Here is a 15417-nt window from a genome sequence, read left to right as displayed (position 1 = left end):
CCCTGGCTCCTTTTCACTGGCCTGTTGGAGATGCTGCGTCCACCGGGTGGGAGCTGGGAGCTCTCAGGATCCTGTGTCGTCTCAGATGAGCAGAGCTGGCCACCAAGACCTAGGGTTTAGAGGCGGGGCTTGAGGGAGCTTCTGGAGGGAAGCCCAGAGAGGCCCGTCCACCAACCTCTGCTGCCTCAGGCTCCAGGTGACTCGCCGGGGCCTGGAACAGGGTCCACGTCTTTTATTTGACATTTAGGAAACAGAGCAGAACGTCAAATTAAAAACCCCCACTGGGCCCCCAAAGTCCGGTCCTCGGGGGGGGGCAGAGCTGGGTCCCAGAAGATGCAGGCACAAAGCCGCTCAGAAACCCGGCGTTTTTCCAGGCGGGAGCCCCCGGGATTGGGGTCAGTGATGTGCAGGACCCGCCCCTCGGCAAAGCACTGGGCATCTGTTTCAGCACTAAACTCCACCAGCTCCTTCCTGTTGTGGGGATAGCTACAAATGCGCCCCCTTGCCGTCCCAGGTCCAGAAGCATTTGACATTTCTGCCGAGGCCAAGACCCTCACATTCGAAAACTGTGGGATGTGTCACGGAGAAGCTGGCTACAGGACCAGCAGCGGGGCCTAGAGCGGAGGCCCCTCAACTTTTGTTCATGTCCATAGAAACAGAGACTCTTAGGACTGGAGGGGACACAGAGGACCACTTTCTGTAAGCACCGTCCGGCCTTTTCTTAAATACCTCTGGAGACGGGGAACTCACTACCTGTAGAAGCCACCTGACTGGTGTTTGGGCCGCATTAGAAAAGCCTGTCTTTCGTCCAAGGGAAATTTGCCTCCTCCGAACGCAGGTGGCTGTAGCATCCAGTCCTCTGGGGCGTATTTTCCCGGGTGACCTCTGAAACACGCAGACACACGTCCGACACCCTGCATCTCCCTTTTCTTTGCTCTGTGTTTCTGGGATGAACCTGTTTCAGAGCTGGCTTCTTAGTCTCTGCTCTTGGTGGGAGCCCCAGTCCCGTGTTGGGGGGATCAGAGAAGTGGGAGCAGCTCACTTCCTTAGTAGGAGGTGCTGATGGGATTGCCCTGTGGCGTGGCATCCGCGTCCAGGGGACTTGAGAATGTTCTAGATCGAGGGGGGGAGGTGTGGTTTTGTGACGGAAGGATGGAGATGATAGTGGCAGCTCTTGCTTGTGCTGTGGGCTCTGATACTCCAGAAGGAGGTGGGTGTCACCAGAGATGAAGGGGCCAGTTGGAGGAAAAGTCATGGGGCCAAAGGTGCCCAGGGCGCGTCCCCGCCGGGGGCACTGAGCTTCCCGGCCATATGCGCAGGGTTGTGGGGCCGTTCTGGGCGGAAAGGCACAAGAATGAATTCCAGACCCGGCCGGGAGGCCGGTGGGCATCTGTGGCTCCAACCCGGGCCAGGCGACAAGCAAGAGAAAGGTCTTAAATCGGAACTTAGGGCAGAGGGAGGGGGCTCTGAGGCCTCCAAAGACACATGGCCCACGCCCTGTGCTTCTCTTCCCTCCTGGCTGTGAGGTTGGGAACGTGGGAAGATGGAGGGCTGAGAACCAGGTCCTCATCCAGAACGCACGGCTATTGCATTGTTAAAAAAAAAAAGGTTTTCGAGCGGCCCAAAAGGATGCTGGGTTTCAGAGATGAGAGGAGGGGGCAGGACCCCTCTGAAGACTGGGATTTGGGACGAGGCGGGGATGGGATCCAGGGCCAGAGGGCATCCGATAGAGGCTTCTCGGCATCTGGAATTTTCTTTTGTGGTCTTCGCTGTACGCTCATCACCTCAGGACATGCTGGAGAGGGAAAAACACAGGCCTAGTTATTAATATTGTTTTTAAAGAAAGTGGAAAATGCTATTTCATGTGTGTGGAATCTAAAAGAAGGATCTAATCCGGCTTTGGTGCGCCCTCAGAAGCAAAGCAGCACCTGCCCTTCACGGTCTGCCACCTGCTACCCAGCTTGGTGACGTGGTTCTGAAGGGGATGCTCTCGGTACCCCAGCAGAACAGACCTCGGGGCTGGTGCCTTCAGTGAGACTGAGGGAAGCTTCAAGCCATCCACATCCCCATGTATCCATCCATCCATCCATCCATCCATCCATCCATCCATCCATCCACCCATCCACCCATCCATCCATCCACCCATCCATCCATCCATCCACCATCCACCATCCACTATCCATCCACCCATCCATCCATCCATCCATCCATCCATCCATCCATCCACCCATCCACCCATCCATCCATCCATCCACCCATCCATCCGTCCATCCACCCACCCCTCCATCTACCTACCTGCCTACCCACCCATCCGTCCACCCATCCATCTGTGAATCCCTCCATCTATGTCCCTCCCTCCCTCCATCTACCCATTTCTCCATCTACCTACCCACCTACCCACCCATCCATCCCTCCATCCACCCATCCACCCACCTACCCACCCCATCCATCCACATACTCATCTACTCAACCACCCACCTGTCTGTCCATCCATCTAGCCATCAATCCTTATAATTCTCTTTTGTGTCTTTAATAATTTTAAACATGTTTATCATCTATCGGGGGTCTACTTCTGCTGTCTGTTGTGTCTGCTGACTCTCTCACGGTGGATGATTTCTTTGTGTGTCGTGTGTCTGTGGATGTGGACTCATCTCTGGAAGGTGTGGATTGAGATGGTCTTTTCAAAAATGCATTGAGGACTTGCTTCCACTCAGTGTCCCCAGAGCAGTACTGGCCATAAGCCCATTTTTGGCATTTATTTCTCAGCTTGGGCCTTCCTGTGTCACATGGGTAGTTATCAGGGCATGCATCTGGGCCAGTGGTCCAGGCTGCAGACTCGTAGGTGAGTGTGTGGTCCAGAATTAACCCTGCACATTACAAAGGAAGGCCTGGCTCTTGCCCAGCTCCTGGGCGGCTACCTGTGAGCCCCAGGAATGTCCTGCCTGATTAGAGTGTCTTTGTTTACCTAGGACCTTGGGTCTTGTCAGATAGTTGGTGCTAACAACGTGATTTAGGGCGGGGGATATCAGCTTGACCTCTGGAGGGGCTGGAGACGGAGGTGGGCAGTCAGCCGTGGTATGTGACTGACCCCAGGAAATACCGTGGACACCGAGGCTCGAGCGAGTGTCCCCAGTTGGCTGCACTTCCTGTGGGCTGCCCGCATGGTCGCTGGGGGAGCTGAGGGCCACCCTGTCGCTGCTTTTCACCTGTATTGGTCCTTCCACTGCAGTAAACCATAACCACGAGCATAGCAGCTGGGCTGAGTTCTGCGAGTTCTTCTGGCGAACCACTGAACCCCAGGGTGGTCTTTGGGACCCCCGACATATAAGGAAGGAGGCTTTTCCCACATCCAGAACCAGGTGGAAACACTGAGACGGGCTGAAGGTAGAAGATACACCCTTTGACTGAGTTATATACCCCGGGCTTCTGGGGGTCCGGACCCGGGCGGGCATCTCAGGCAGAACCACCACATTGCTTAGCTCTGGGGCCTCACGTCGAGGGCATCCCCTGGAGTCGTACAAAGGCAGGATGCCTGGCCACAGCAGAAGCCCTGTTGTCATGGTAACCACTGACTCGCAGACTCCCTGGTGCAGTCCCCTCAACCCCACCGACGATAAGCCATGGGGCGCTCGTCCGGGATGGGCTCCGATTAGAACATTTCAAAGAGAAGGCTCCAAGGTCGCCCGCTGCCTACCCACCTTGTTTCCTGATCTTCTGTCACCAGAGCAGACCTGTGGGAGAGGGACGGGGTCTTAGCATTATTCGCCTCTTTGGGGAGCCTTGGCATTTGGCCGTGAGTCCTACGAGGGCTCACATAGCTCTGTCTTCATCCAGTACAAAGCAAGTGTCGGCGTGTGTCTGCTACGTAACAGACGAGTCAGGACAGGGAGTCATAAGGAGACTGGCCGGGCCCTGCACTAAGGCCACAAATGTTCCTCGGGGCTCACCAGGTCCAAGGAGGCCAAACCCAGCCGCGGGGACTGTCACAGAGGTCACCTGCTAGGACCTTCATCTGAGAGCAAAACATGGTCTCACGGTGGCGTCAGCTGCTGGTGGTCCCTGTGTGTAGCCTGTGCTGGACACAGGGAGGAGGAGGGGACAGGCCCAGGATGGAGCCACTGCCTGTGGGGAACTCAAGAGCAGGGGAGGGGAGATGTGACAAAGGTCCGAGGCAGGGGGCAGACCCGCGGGGACTTCCAGGTGAGGGAGGGGGGCCAAGCCGTGCTGTGCGTGTCCCCATGCCCCACGGTGAGGCTCTGAGATATCTGCTGGACTTAAAAGAAGGAGGGGGAAGGAGGCACGGGCCTTCCAGGCTAATGGAATGTTCCGGAACTAGAGAGAGATGCCGAAGTGGCGCATGCACTGGATGCCACTGACTCGTGCACTTTGAGGTGGCTCACTGCATGTCGTGTGGGTTTCGCCTCAGTTAAAAAAGTGAGTGAAGGAAAATCTCGAGAAGGGCCTGGAGGCACGCTGTCCCCAGACCTCTCACCCACGGGTGCCGAGCTCTGTGTCCACGCTGTCTAGCACGGGAGCCCCGAGCCCCGGAAAGTGGCACACGCGACCGTGACTGTGAATTCATTTAAATTCGAATAGCAGGCTCTGCGAGTGGCCCCCGTGAGGACCGGCTCAGGGTGGATGGAGGGAGAGCCGCCGGATCCGAGATCCAAGCGGTCATGGTGAAGTAGACGCCACGCTGGCTGGTTCAGGCCGGCGTTTGCATTTCAACATCCTGACAACATCGGGATCACGAAAACACGGTAACGCTGTCGTCACCTTGCCGGTGACAACTCCGGTGGCCTCGGCGGCCCCGTTGGGTGTCGACTGTCACCGTGGTCACTCGTGTATTTACCTGTCCTCCACTGGCGCTGCCTCTGGCTTCTCTTCTGACCTGGGCAGGACGAACTCCGGCTGCGGCCTCGCGCTGGGGACAGAGAGAGGTGAGTAGGGGTGACCAGCCGGGCTGGACCAAGGGGCTCTCTGGCCTGGGTCCGCCATGCTGCCCCCAGGAAGTGCTGGGCCCCGGAGGGCGGCGAGAAGTCAACACCCAGGGGTTAGTGAAGATGAGGCCACCGTGGGGAAGGGGCCGTGAATGGGGACAGGGAGGAAGGGCCCTGAGCCATTCCTTCCGAGCATTCCCCTCAGCTTATCGCCAGGGAGGCGCTCACCCCCGCCCGTGTTCCGTGGGTGCTGTCACCCCTGTGCTATGGTGCCACGGTGGGCCCCTGCTTGTGTTTTCTGTCTCTACTATCGATCAGAGAAGGGGAGGGCCAGAGAGAGCGAGAGAGAGGGAGGGAAGGAAGGAGAGAAGAAAAAGAGAAAGGAAAGACAGCATCCCTTCATGCCCAGGGGGACGGCCGCTACCATAAAAACGGAAAGTAGCACGTGACGGTGAGGATGTGCAGAACCGGTGGGAACGGAAAGCGTGGCCGCTGTGGAAATCAGCGTGATCCCACTCATCGGAGGTCAGACCCACAGGGACAGGAAGCAGACGTCGGAGCCAGGGCCTGGGGCGGGGCGGGGGGTGCCCTCATGGGGACAGGGTGGCAGTTTGGGAAGACGAGGAAGTTCTGGACAGGACGGTGGCGCAGCAATGTGAACATATCTAATGCCACGGAGCCGTGCACTTCAAAATGGTTAAGATGGTGCATTTCACGTTATGTGAATTGTGCTACAAATAAATTGTTTTTTAAAAAAGAGGCAGGATGGCAGGAAAGAGGAAAGGGAGGAAGGGAGGAAGGAGGAGGAAGGAGAGCTGGGAGGAGCCAGGAAAACCCCCCGAATGGCACGGGGTGGGGGAGGGTGAGCCCTGCGCCCTCCAGCCTCGCCTCCCCGCGCACCACCCTCTGTCATGACTAAATGACGCCTATGAAGCCACCACACTTCTGCACATCATGTGTCGCATCTGCAGACGTCACCTCCGCGTCCCCAGGACCCACGTTCCTCACCGGGCAATGTGTCCCTCTCCTTTGCCAAATAAAGAACCTTCGAGACCATAACTCTTAGTCGCCTCTGTGTCACCGGATTCGAGCACAGGGCCAGGTGATGATACAGGCTTTCAACTCCCTGGAAGCCCCAACTCTTTCAGGCTTGCTGTGTGGCCTCGGGCAGGTGCCTTGCCCTCTCTGAGCCTCGGATTCTTGGGCCTTGAGAGGCCGTAGGGAATCCTGGGCCTGCCTAGCTCTCGGGGGTGGGGATATGTGAAAGTATGCAGGCGACAGGATAAGGGCTCCATCACCGGGTGGGACCAGATAGTCGTGAAGGTCTGCGAGCGTCTCTCAGGGCTGTGACACTATCGAGAAACGAGCCCCGAAGGTATTAAAGGGGCGTGCCTGGGTCTGTTGGGGGTACATGCGGAGCTCTGTTCCCTCTGTAAAGGGAGAACTTGATATTGTCACGATGGCCGTGAGCCCACTGTCCTCGCCGAGTGGGCTACACTGTTCCCGGTTTTTCACAATAGCCCCCAAGGTCATCGCGAACTTTCTATTTGCCTGATGTCATTCCGTGACTAAGTGGGGGAACCTGGATTCGAAGCCGGGTCTGACTCCCAGCCCTTGAGAGAGGAGCAGGGCCTTGAGCCACGTGCGAGTGTGCCACTGGTCCCCGCTGAGCGGAAGCCACCCGCCGCCACCCACACGCACGCGGGCCCAGCTGGGCACCAGCCCCTAGGCAGCGCTGGCTCGGCCACTCTGCACGGACCTCTCCCTCCTGGCCTTGAGCCTTTCCTCTTCATACCTGCAAGAGAGAGAGAACAGCATGTCAGACGCAGCCCTTCTCTGCCCGCGGGCAAACTGTCTGGGGGGGTTCCCTTTCCTAGGGGACAGAGACACGACCCCACTGTCATCTCGGAACATACACCAGGCTTTAGGGCAGAAAGTACAGCGGGGCTGACAGTCTGCTGGCCCTTCCGTGTGTCCTGCAGCCGCTTTGCAAACCCCCCGGGGCAAGGAGTACGGCTCGCTTTTATAAATAAAGTTTTATTAGCACACGCCACACCCATCCGTTGTCAGATCATCTGTGGTTGCTTTCAAGCTCCAACTGAATTGAGCTGGTGCGACCCAGACTGGCCTGCAACCCTGAAAATGTGCACTTTCTGGTCCTTTGCAGAAATAACTTTGCTTTGGTGGAGGGGTATGGAAACCAGGTCCCCTCAATGGTCAGGTCGCTTCGTAATGGCGCCGTCAACCACTGAGTCAGGCCAAACCTGTCTGCTGGGTTGCATTTCTGCCAAATGATGGAGCGCACCCGGGGGCATTGGGATTGGGGGAGGGGGTGCTCACAGGGCGTGGGACACTTACTGGAGCACGACGTCTGGGATCTGCACGTGCTCCATGGGGATGAGCTGCTCCAGATCCTCCAAGCTGTGCACATACTGGATCTTGTTGATGAACTTGACGCTGGCAGAGAGAGAAGGCCGGGAGGTTGCCCGAGGGCCAGGAGGAACCATGGAAGACAGGGACACACACACATCCAGTCCCAGGATGCTCGAGCAACTTGGCTCAGAGCTCCCTCCCCGCCCAGTACCGGCCTCCACCCCTTGCCCCCAGTGGGGGGGGGCACAGAGCAGAGCCAGGGGTCTCCCCTCGCAGGAGGAGAAGAGTCTTGAGCCACACGTCTGACCTTGGTCCCCGCTAAGCTGAGGCCCCTATTGAAAGGAGACAGAAAGGCTAGAGATTCAGCTAGACTCTGGCTGTCTCGCCGTCTTCCCTAAGTATTTCTCCCCTGCGTAAATTTTTCCAAGGATGCCTTCCTGGCACTCTCGTCCCTGCCGTCACTGCCTGGGACAACGCCGGTAGTCATTTGGGCACAAGAAAGGCACACGTGGCACTGCTGATTCACTCTCCATTCTTTTGGGATGAATGGCTTCCTCCTGCCCAAACATGTGCTCAGGCTGTCTGGTCCCGTACGAAGGTTTGTCACCGGCATCTTGCTTTGAACCCATGGTTATTTAAAAAAAAAAAATTAGGTAAACCTAATTTCGGTGACATGTAAAATAAACTTATTCAAGGGAAAATTAATTTTCTTAACAATGAAGAACTTAAGGCCAAGAGAAGATTATAACAGTCCCATAAGTAAGAAAATAACCAAGAGTTAAAAAAAAGGTTAAGACAGCAAAACAATAAGCTGGTTACTCAGCAGAGGCCAGTGGTAACTGGTCAGGAAATGACAGTCACAAAGTAGCCATGTGTACCGAAATGAACAACTCCAACTGCTTCCATGCAGTTCAAAAAAAAAAAATTTTTTTTTTTAAGGAAAAAAATGATTCTCAGAGCACGAGGTCTCCTCCAGGTGATGAGACAGAGGGTAAGGGGTGAACAGGCAGGAAGCGAACCTCAGACAGACAGCAGGTGTCATGTCCCCACCTGCCTCACTGGGGCTGTCCGCTCGGTACCTGAATATCTCCAGGTCCAGAGGGCTTTGAGGGCGGACAGATCGGATCTGTCGCAAAGGTTTTTTGTGGTGCCCAGGGCCGACACCTGCTGCTCTGAGCGCTGGTCTATAAATACAGGTGACGATCACATCCTGATGACGATGTGGTGACACTCACCACACCCACTGTTGAAACTGATACCAGTATCTCCGGTGTGATAACACCCCATCCGCCTGTGAGCTGAGATTGCAGTTCCATATTGGTGCTGGGGGGTCCTGGCTGGGGGATCCCAGTCCGGGGCGAGGCACGTTCCCACCGAGGCATGTTCGCACCGTTAAGGCCAGCACGGGACGCACAGGGGTTTCCCCGGGGTCATGACTGGAACCTCAGGACCGGATTGCAGTTCAGAATCTGTCTCCGCTTTTCTCGGTGTTTAAACGGAGAAGCTCGCTTTTCTCCCCTGTCCCCTTCTTTTTTCTTCGAAAGCTCAAAACGAGACCCTCACACTTCGCCGCGGGTAAAGCAACCCAGAGTGAGACGATGACCTGCATCGAACGACGAGATGGCGTGGGCAGCTGTGGTTCGGTCGGGCCGAAGCGTGTTCGCCGCTTTGCCCGGCAGGTTCATCCCGAGCACCGGATCGTTCTCCTGGTTCCACTCATCTTCGGGGTCCTTGACCGCAGAGCGTCCGAAGTCACTTCCTCGCAAATCATTCCCGCCGTGAACATCTCTCGAGGCAAAGTGTGGCCCCGTGTCTTCAACTCATCACGGATTCTTAACGGGGAACGTGGAAAGGAAGGATCTTGATTCAACCCGGCGTCTGGGACGGTATTAAATTAAATGCACATGCGATGCCCGCGTGATTGGCAAGGGCGGCTCACGTGCCTGATTCTGTGCTCCTTGATCGTGTTTCCCGGTGCCTCTGGAGCATGCCCCCGCGATGAGCCGAGCAGGCTCGGAGCGCCCCACCTCTGCCCCCGGCGAAGAAGGAACTGGCTGCAGATGCTGGCGGGAGCTCACCCCGAAGGCTTGCCTTGCCTGGTAAGAGTATCTGGGGTTACCCAGTGCCGTGAGCCCTGTTGGGCAGTCTACACTGACGCTGGGATTTGTGGTGGTAGGGGGGTCTTGGGCCACCAGTCACATCACTTTGACTCCGGAGAGGCTGGAGACCGAGTCTGTTAGTTTGGCCACATGCTCTGTTTCCGGGTGGCTGACTGAGCTCATGCAAATGACGCCAGACACCAAGCAGACCTACGTGTTGTCACACGTCCTTGTTGCGAGAACTGAGGGGCCAGCCGGAAGCTCACGCGTGGCGTCTCCCAGACTCCCGCACGTACCCTTCTCCTTTGCCGAGTTTAATCTTCATGGTTTCGCTGTGATAAACTGTGACCGTGAGTATAACAGATTTCTGAGTTGTGTGAGTTTGTGTGTCGGCTTATTGAATTATTGACCAGCGTTTAGGTAGGTCAGACCCTCTTGGCACCCTAATGTCCCCGCCACACACGCTCTTGAGTGAATGGATCTGAATCCCTTCAGGGAGAGCGTGGTGGGCTAGCGGCCTTACTGTGTGGCTCTGGTTGAGTTCCTTGGTTTTCCTGAGCCTCGGTTTCCTCATCCATGAAATGGGCACGATCGCACCCGTCTCTCAGGGTCGTGGTTGCAAACGTGAAAAGGTGCCCGGCATTCGCTACGGGAGAGCTGGTTGTCACTGTTTTCCACGTGTTTGCCGCTGAATAATAATAACACCTATGATTTCAAACCGTTTAAAGCGATAATACGCATTCGGCATAGAGAAGCCGGAAAGTACAGATAACATGAGAAAAGACCGCCGGCCACCACGTGGGTATCCGGACGCAGGACACAGGCGGCAGGCTCACCTGATAAAAGGGCGGGAGATGGCCAGCACCGTGCGGATGAACCAGGATGGGTGGACGATGATCAGGGACTTGAGGTTTTTCCGCAGTCTGCGGGGGCGGGGGAGACAGAGGAAGCAAGATGGGCTCCGGGCACGAGCCTTGGAGAGGGGGCGCTAACAGGCGTCACCTCCTGCGCTCCCTGTGGCCCGTGATCTTTCAGGGAGGAGGTGGAGCCTCCGTGGGGCGGAGTTTGCGGTGGCAGAGAGGCCGCCCAGTCCTGGCTCTCGCTTAAATCAGTCTGAGCTCCACCACCACTGATTCCTGACAGATTTTCGGGGCGCTCTGGTTCTGACCACCTGTGTGGTCGTGTTGAATTGCACACCCCCCTCCCGGTTCATATGTTGGAAATCCTAACCCCAAGGAACTCAGAATGGGACATGATTTGGAAAACAGGGTCATTGCAGGTGTGACGAGTTAAGGCGAGGTCGTCCTGGAGCAGGGTGGGTCCCCAGTCCAAGATGAGTGGTGTCCCGAGGAAGGGAAATGGGACCCAGACACGCACAGGGAGCTGCCACGTGGCGATGCTGGCAGAGATTAAGGTGATGCGGCTGCAAGCCAAGGATGGCCAGCGACCACCGGAAGCTGTGACAGACGCGGACCAGCATCTCTCTCGGAAGGAACTGACCCTGCCGACAGCTCAGCGCCCCGGCCCCTCGCGCCCCGAGGCGGTCCCCAGCCCACCCACCTCCTGTCAATCATCTGGTAACACTTCTTCAGCCAGCCAATGCCAGGCATCCTCCGCCGGGGGGTGGCGCCGTTCAGGTACACGATCATGTAATCCTCCGCCACCAGGAGCTCCAAACTGCTGATGACGTACCTGGTCACGGGGTGCAGAGGACGGGAGACCCGGTGAGAGGATGCCTGGGGTTGAAAGACCCAGGGCCTGGGACTGAACACCTGTGGCACCTGCCTGTCCCCGGCCGTGGCAGCTGCACCTCTTGGGATTAGTGGAGATCTCAAGGGAGGTCGTGCACATAAACACCTGACACATAGTAGGTGCTCGGTGAAGGAGCAACCACTACGAGCATCACACCCACTGACACGAATCTGGGTGAGTGCTCCTGGAGGCCGACAACACCTGAACAGGTACAACGATGATGATGACTGCCCAGCGGACAAGCAGGGGGCTCGGGGCCAGGTGTGCAGGCAGCCCAAACCCTCCCGGGTGCCAGGCAGAGCCCCCCCACCCTGAGTGGTTCTCGCAGCTCGGTCCAGCCTGCTGGCCGGGACTCTCGGAGCTGACGGCAGCGGGGACGGGCGGGCGGGCGGGCGGGGCACTCACAGGAAGAGGTGCTCCATGATGTAGTGGTAGTCGGGAGAGCTGCTGTCTGGGAGGAAGCAGGCGGCAAAGACGATGATGGCGTTGAGGCCTTCGCCGTAGTAGCCTGGGGAGACGCGGCCAGGATGTGACCAGGCAGACGGCAGACCCTCCCTGAGCACGGAACTCCGAGCCACCCCGTGGCCCTAACCTGTCTCCGCCTTTAGCGGGGCACGCCGGCCAGGCCCGTAGGCACCCGCCGCGGGCCCCCAGCGTGTCCCTGCCTCGCCCCATGCAAGTTTCACCCCCACCCGCCCACGCGGAGAACAGGGCTCCACGATCCCCGTGGCTCAGATGAAGAGACCGAGGTTCAGGGAGGGCCACTGATTGGGCTGCAGCTGGCACCGGGAGGGGCCGGGGCTGCGGTCTCACCTCCGTGGGTCACCACCCTCATGTAGGGCCGGATCATGTGCAGGTCGATCCGGTGTTCTTGTTCTCCGATGATCACCGTCCGCCACAGCCGCCCGTTGGCGGCACTGCCGCCCTCGGCCGCACCGTCCCCAAACAGGTCCGCGCTGTCCCCAGGCATGTTCTTGGCAGCGGCCACAGGGGTGTCATCTGGAAGCGGGCGGGGGTGAGCAGAAGGTGAGCCGACGTCTGGTCCCCGCCTCCCGCGGTCTCCCCCTCGGGCTCCGTCTGCCGCTGAGGCCGCAGAGCCCGCGTGGCTCCCCCTGGTCGCAGGCCAGACCACCTGTCCTACGCTGGGGCCACTGGGGAAAATGGGGCCCAAAGGGCCCAAACTGTGTTTCTGCTCGGGGCAGGCATCGGGCAGTCCCCTGGGTAGTGCTCCTTCCCGCCAACGACGTGCTGTGTGGCCCTGCGTCCATTCTCCCTCTCTCTGGGCCGCTCGGGCTTCTTAGTCAGTCCCAAGATGCCCACGTTCCCACCTTCCGTCCTGCGGTCTCCCCGCCTCGGGGAATAGCTCGGCCACATTCCCAGCCGCTCGGGGCCCCGAACCCGGGCGTTGCCGTCGGCTCCTTCTCAGCTCCACGCTCCGCGCCCGCCCGGCAGGTCCTGTGGCTCTGCTTCCCTCCCCACGGCCACCGGTGTCGCAGCCTTCCTGACCCATGTTCTCGCCTCAGGATGTCAGCTCAGATGACACCCACTCGGCGAGGCCTGTCCTGACCACCCTTCCAAAGGAGCCCCACGCCCCCGTCCCCCCAGCTCGAGGTGTCTCACCCTGAGCACCATGACATTTGGGGCTGGATCATTCTCTGTGGGGGGGCTGTCCTGGGCACTGAGGGGTGTGGCGCAGTATTCCCGTCATGACAACCACAGATGTCCCTAGACATCACTAAGCGTCCCCTGAGGGGGGGCACAGAACCCAGCTCAGGTGAGTCCGCCTACCCTATGCCATCACCTCAGCTGATTTTCTCAGGGCACCGATGACCAGCAGCAATGATCCGTGCACATTCGCTTCACGATCTGGCATTTGTCTCTGCCTACCCTGCGTGCAGTGGGCACCATCAGCTCCTGACATAGACCCTCCACGTCCCCACGCCTCAGTCCAGACCCTCTCCCAAGCAGATGCTCCACAAACGCTTGTGGAATCAGCTGGAGTCACTTCCTTTCGGTTTCGGTCACCTTCAAGAACCTGACGAAAGCCACGTTCGCCATAAATATTCACAAGTTTACAAAGAAAACGTGCGTGGAGTCGCAGGGCCGAGTGGACCCCCATGGGGCGGTTCCATGAGCCTGCGGGATGGCGGGATGGCTCTAGCCAGCTGGCCGGGAAGCCCCGGGAGCGCCGAGCCCCGCCAGGGGCTGCGAGCAAAGCTGGGGCTCACCTTCCCACTCCAGCTCATTCCCATTTCCGAGGAACTCCAGCGAGTCTGTCTCGTCGGGGGTCTCGATATCGTCCACGTTGATGTCCAGGTCATCAGGGGTGTCCAGGAAGTCGTCAGACAGCAGGGAGCCCTCACTCTGATCCAGAGAAATGTTGATCTCGGGGGCGACCAGCGTCTTGCGCTTACGATGGGCTCCGTTGAAGTTCAACGTGTTGGGAGGGGCTGCAGGGAAACAGGAAAAGAAAAAAAAAAACAAAAATGGGTGCTTTTTCTTTCTTCTTCCTCCTCTCCACCTCCCACCCTGGTGGGGCCCGCACCCCCCTGTGCGGTAGGCTCACTACCCATATTTATTTAGCAGAGGAGAAACTGAAGGCACAGAGAGGCTAAGCCACCAGCCCAAGGACAGACGCACAGCACCGCTGCCGTGCCGACCTCGTGGCGACACCTGCATCCCTCTCCCAGCGCCTTGGAGAGGAACAACCCCCTCCCTGACATCCCTCCTGGGAGGCACAGCCTCTGACATTTCTACGGGGACAGTCCCGGGCAGAACCGAGACCCGGGAACGGCGCGCTCGCTTTCACACGCAGGCGAACTTACAGGACGTGTCTTCCGCGGTGTTGCCCAGGGAGTCCATCCCCGTCTCTTCCGGGACTGGCCTGAGGACCCGGCCAGGAGTGGACACCAGCCACCAGACACCGCGAATCCAGCCACCGGAGTGTGGAGTTCGGACACAACAACGACAAAACCGGTTTAGTTCTGGGAACTCGTTGGGAAAAAAATACATCTGGTCATTAGCACAGAAACTCATAGAACACCAGGGCTGAGGCTACGTAATGAAGATTCTTTTTTTGCGGAGGGAGGATGGGGAAACCGAAGAGGAGAGAGAGAGAGAGAGAGAGAGAGAGAGAGAGAGAGAGAGTGTCATCCAGTGTCACACAGTTTCACATACTCTGGGACATAAATGGCATTCCTCATGGGTGACCCTACAGGGTTTGGTCTCTGATGAATTGCTATTAAATGCAGCAAGAAGTTATCCAATGGCCATAGCAGTCAACCGAACGAGCTCTCCACGGCAACACTGGGACAGTCTGGGTGACAAAAAAAAAAATCATGGAGTCTTGGATTGTAAGCCGAGGTGTAAATTAAAATGTCCCTGAATCCACGTGGGTGTAAATAAATGATTTAATAAATAAACATAGGGGAGAAGAGACAAGTTTTCTGCACGGAAGAATTCCAAATCACGGATGTAGACACTCTGCCCTCAAGAGATGGAGAACAGCTCCCAACTCTTTCATGTGGGCTGGACAGAGTGACTTCTTCCAAAGAGGACATCACACATGGGAGAGAGAGTGACTTTACAGCAGAGAAAACTGACCAACGCCCTCGGCCGGGGGATCGAGCTTAATATCCACGGCGATAGGTCATGGTGACACATGACCCCGAATATGATGGGAAGGGACAGGATCTTTCTCCCAGAACCCATCACCCCCATCTAACCACGAGAAACAGACCCGAAAAACCCCAATTTAGGGAAATTCTAAAAAATCCCTGACTAGTCCTCCTCGAAACTTCCAAGGTCACCGAAAACACAAGAAAAGTCTGAGAAACTGTCATAGGCTGCAGGAACCTAAGGAGATGTGATGACTAAATGTCATGTGGAATTCTGGAGGGGAATCTTCGGGCAGAAAATGATGTCAGGAGAGAAAAAGACTATGGAAATCTGAATAAATTGTAGACTTTAGTTAGTAATAATGTATCAACACTGGTCAATTAATTGTAACAAAGTTACCAGCCTAAGGTAGGATATCAATCATAGGAGAAACTGGGCACCGAGTGTATGGAACTTTTCCGTAATATTCTTGTAACTTTTCTGCAAATATAAAACTTCTAAAAAGTCATGTTTTTTGTTTTTTTTTTCCTCCTTAGAGGTGTATAAAATGGTTTTTTGTACTCCTCCATCTTGACCGGAACTAGTCATTCTTTTCTTTTTTTTTTTTTTTTTTTGCTGCCAACTAGCTTTTTGTG

The 15417-nt window shown here is 56.9% G+C and overlaps 1 protein-coding gene across 1 annotated transcript in view; it reads right to left on the bottom strand.

The window, feature by feature from the left end:
* Positions 1-263: 263 nt before the first annotated feature.
* The window catches only part of ATCAY (ATCAY, caytaxin), a 22718-nt gene continuing 7564 nt past the window's right edge, over positions 264-15417 (bottom strand). The window contains exons 2-12 of the mRNA XM_006904212.1: positions 13990-14048; positions 13393-13614; positions 11978-12163; positions 11570-11672; positions 10973-11104; positions 10249-10335; positions 7299-7397; positions 6700-6735; positions 4853-4924; positions 3699-3731; positions 264-471 (exon numbers count right to left, since the gene is read on the bottom strand). Of these exons, the coding sequence (XP_006904274.1) occupies positions 264-471; positions 3699-3731; positions 4853-4924; positions 6700-6735; positions 7299-7397; positions 10249-10335; positions 10973-11104; positions 11570-11672; positions 11978-12163; positions 13393-13614; positions 13990-14048 (1237 nt within the window). The remainder of the gene's footprint in view (positions 472-3698; positions 3732-4852; positions 4925-6699; positions 6736-7298; positions 7398-10248; positions 10336-10972; positions 11105-11569; positions 11673-11977; positions 12164-13392; positions 13615-13989; positions 14049-15417) is intronic.

The sequence above is a fragment of the Pteropus alecto genome, unplaced genomic scaffold (genome assembly GCF_000325575.1).
Source record: "Pteropus alecto unplaced genomic scaffold, ASM32557v1 scaffold30, whole genome shotgun sequence".
In the NCBI taxonomy this organism is placed as follows: Eukaryota; Metazoa; Chordata; class Mammalia; order Chiroptera; family Pteropodidae; genus Pteropus; species Pteropus alecto.
Note: the sequence above shows the minus strand (reverse complement) of the source record. Positions and strands in the feature narration are given on the sequence as shown.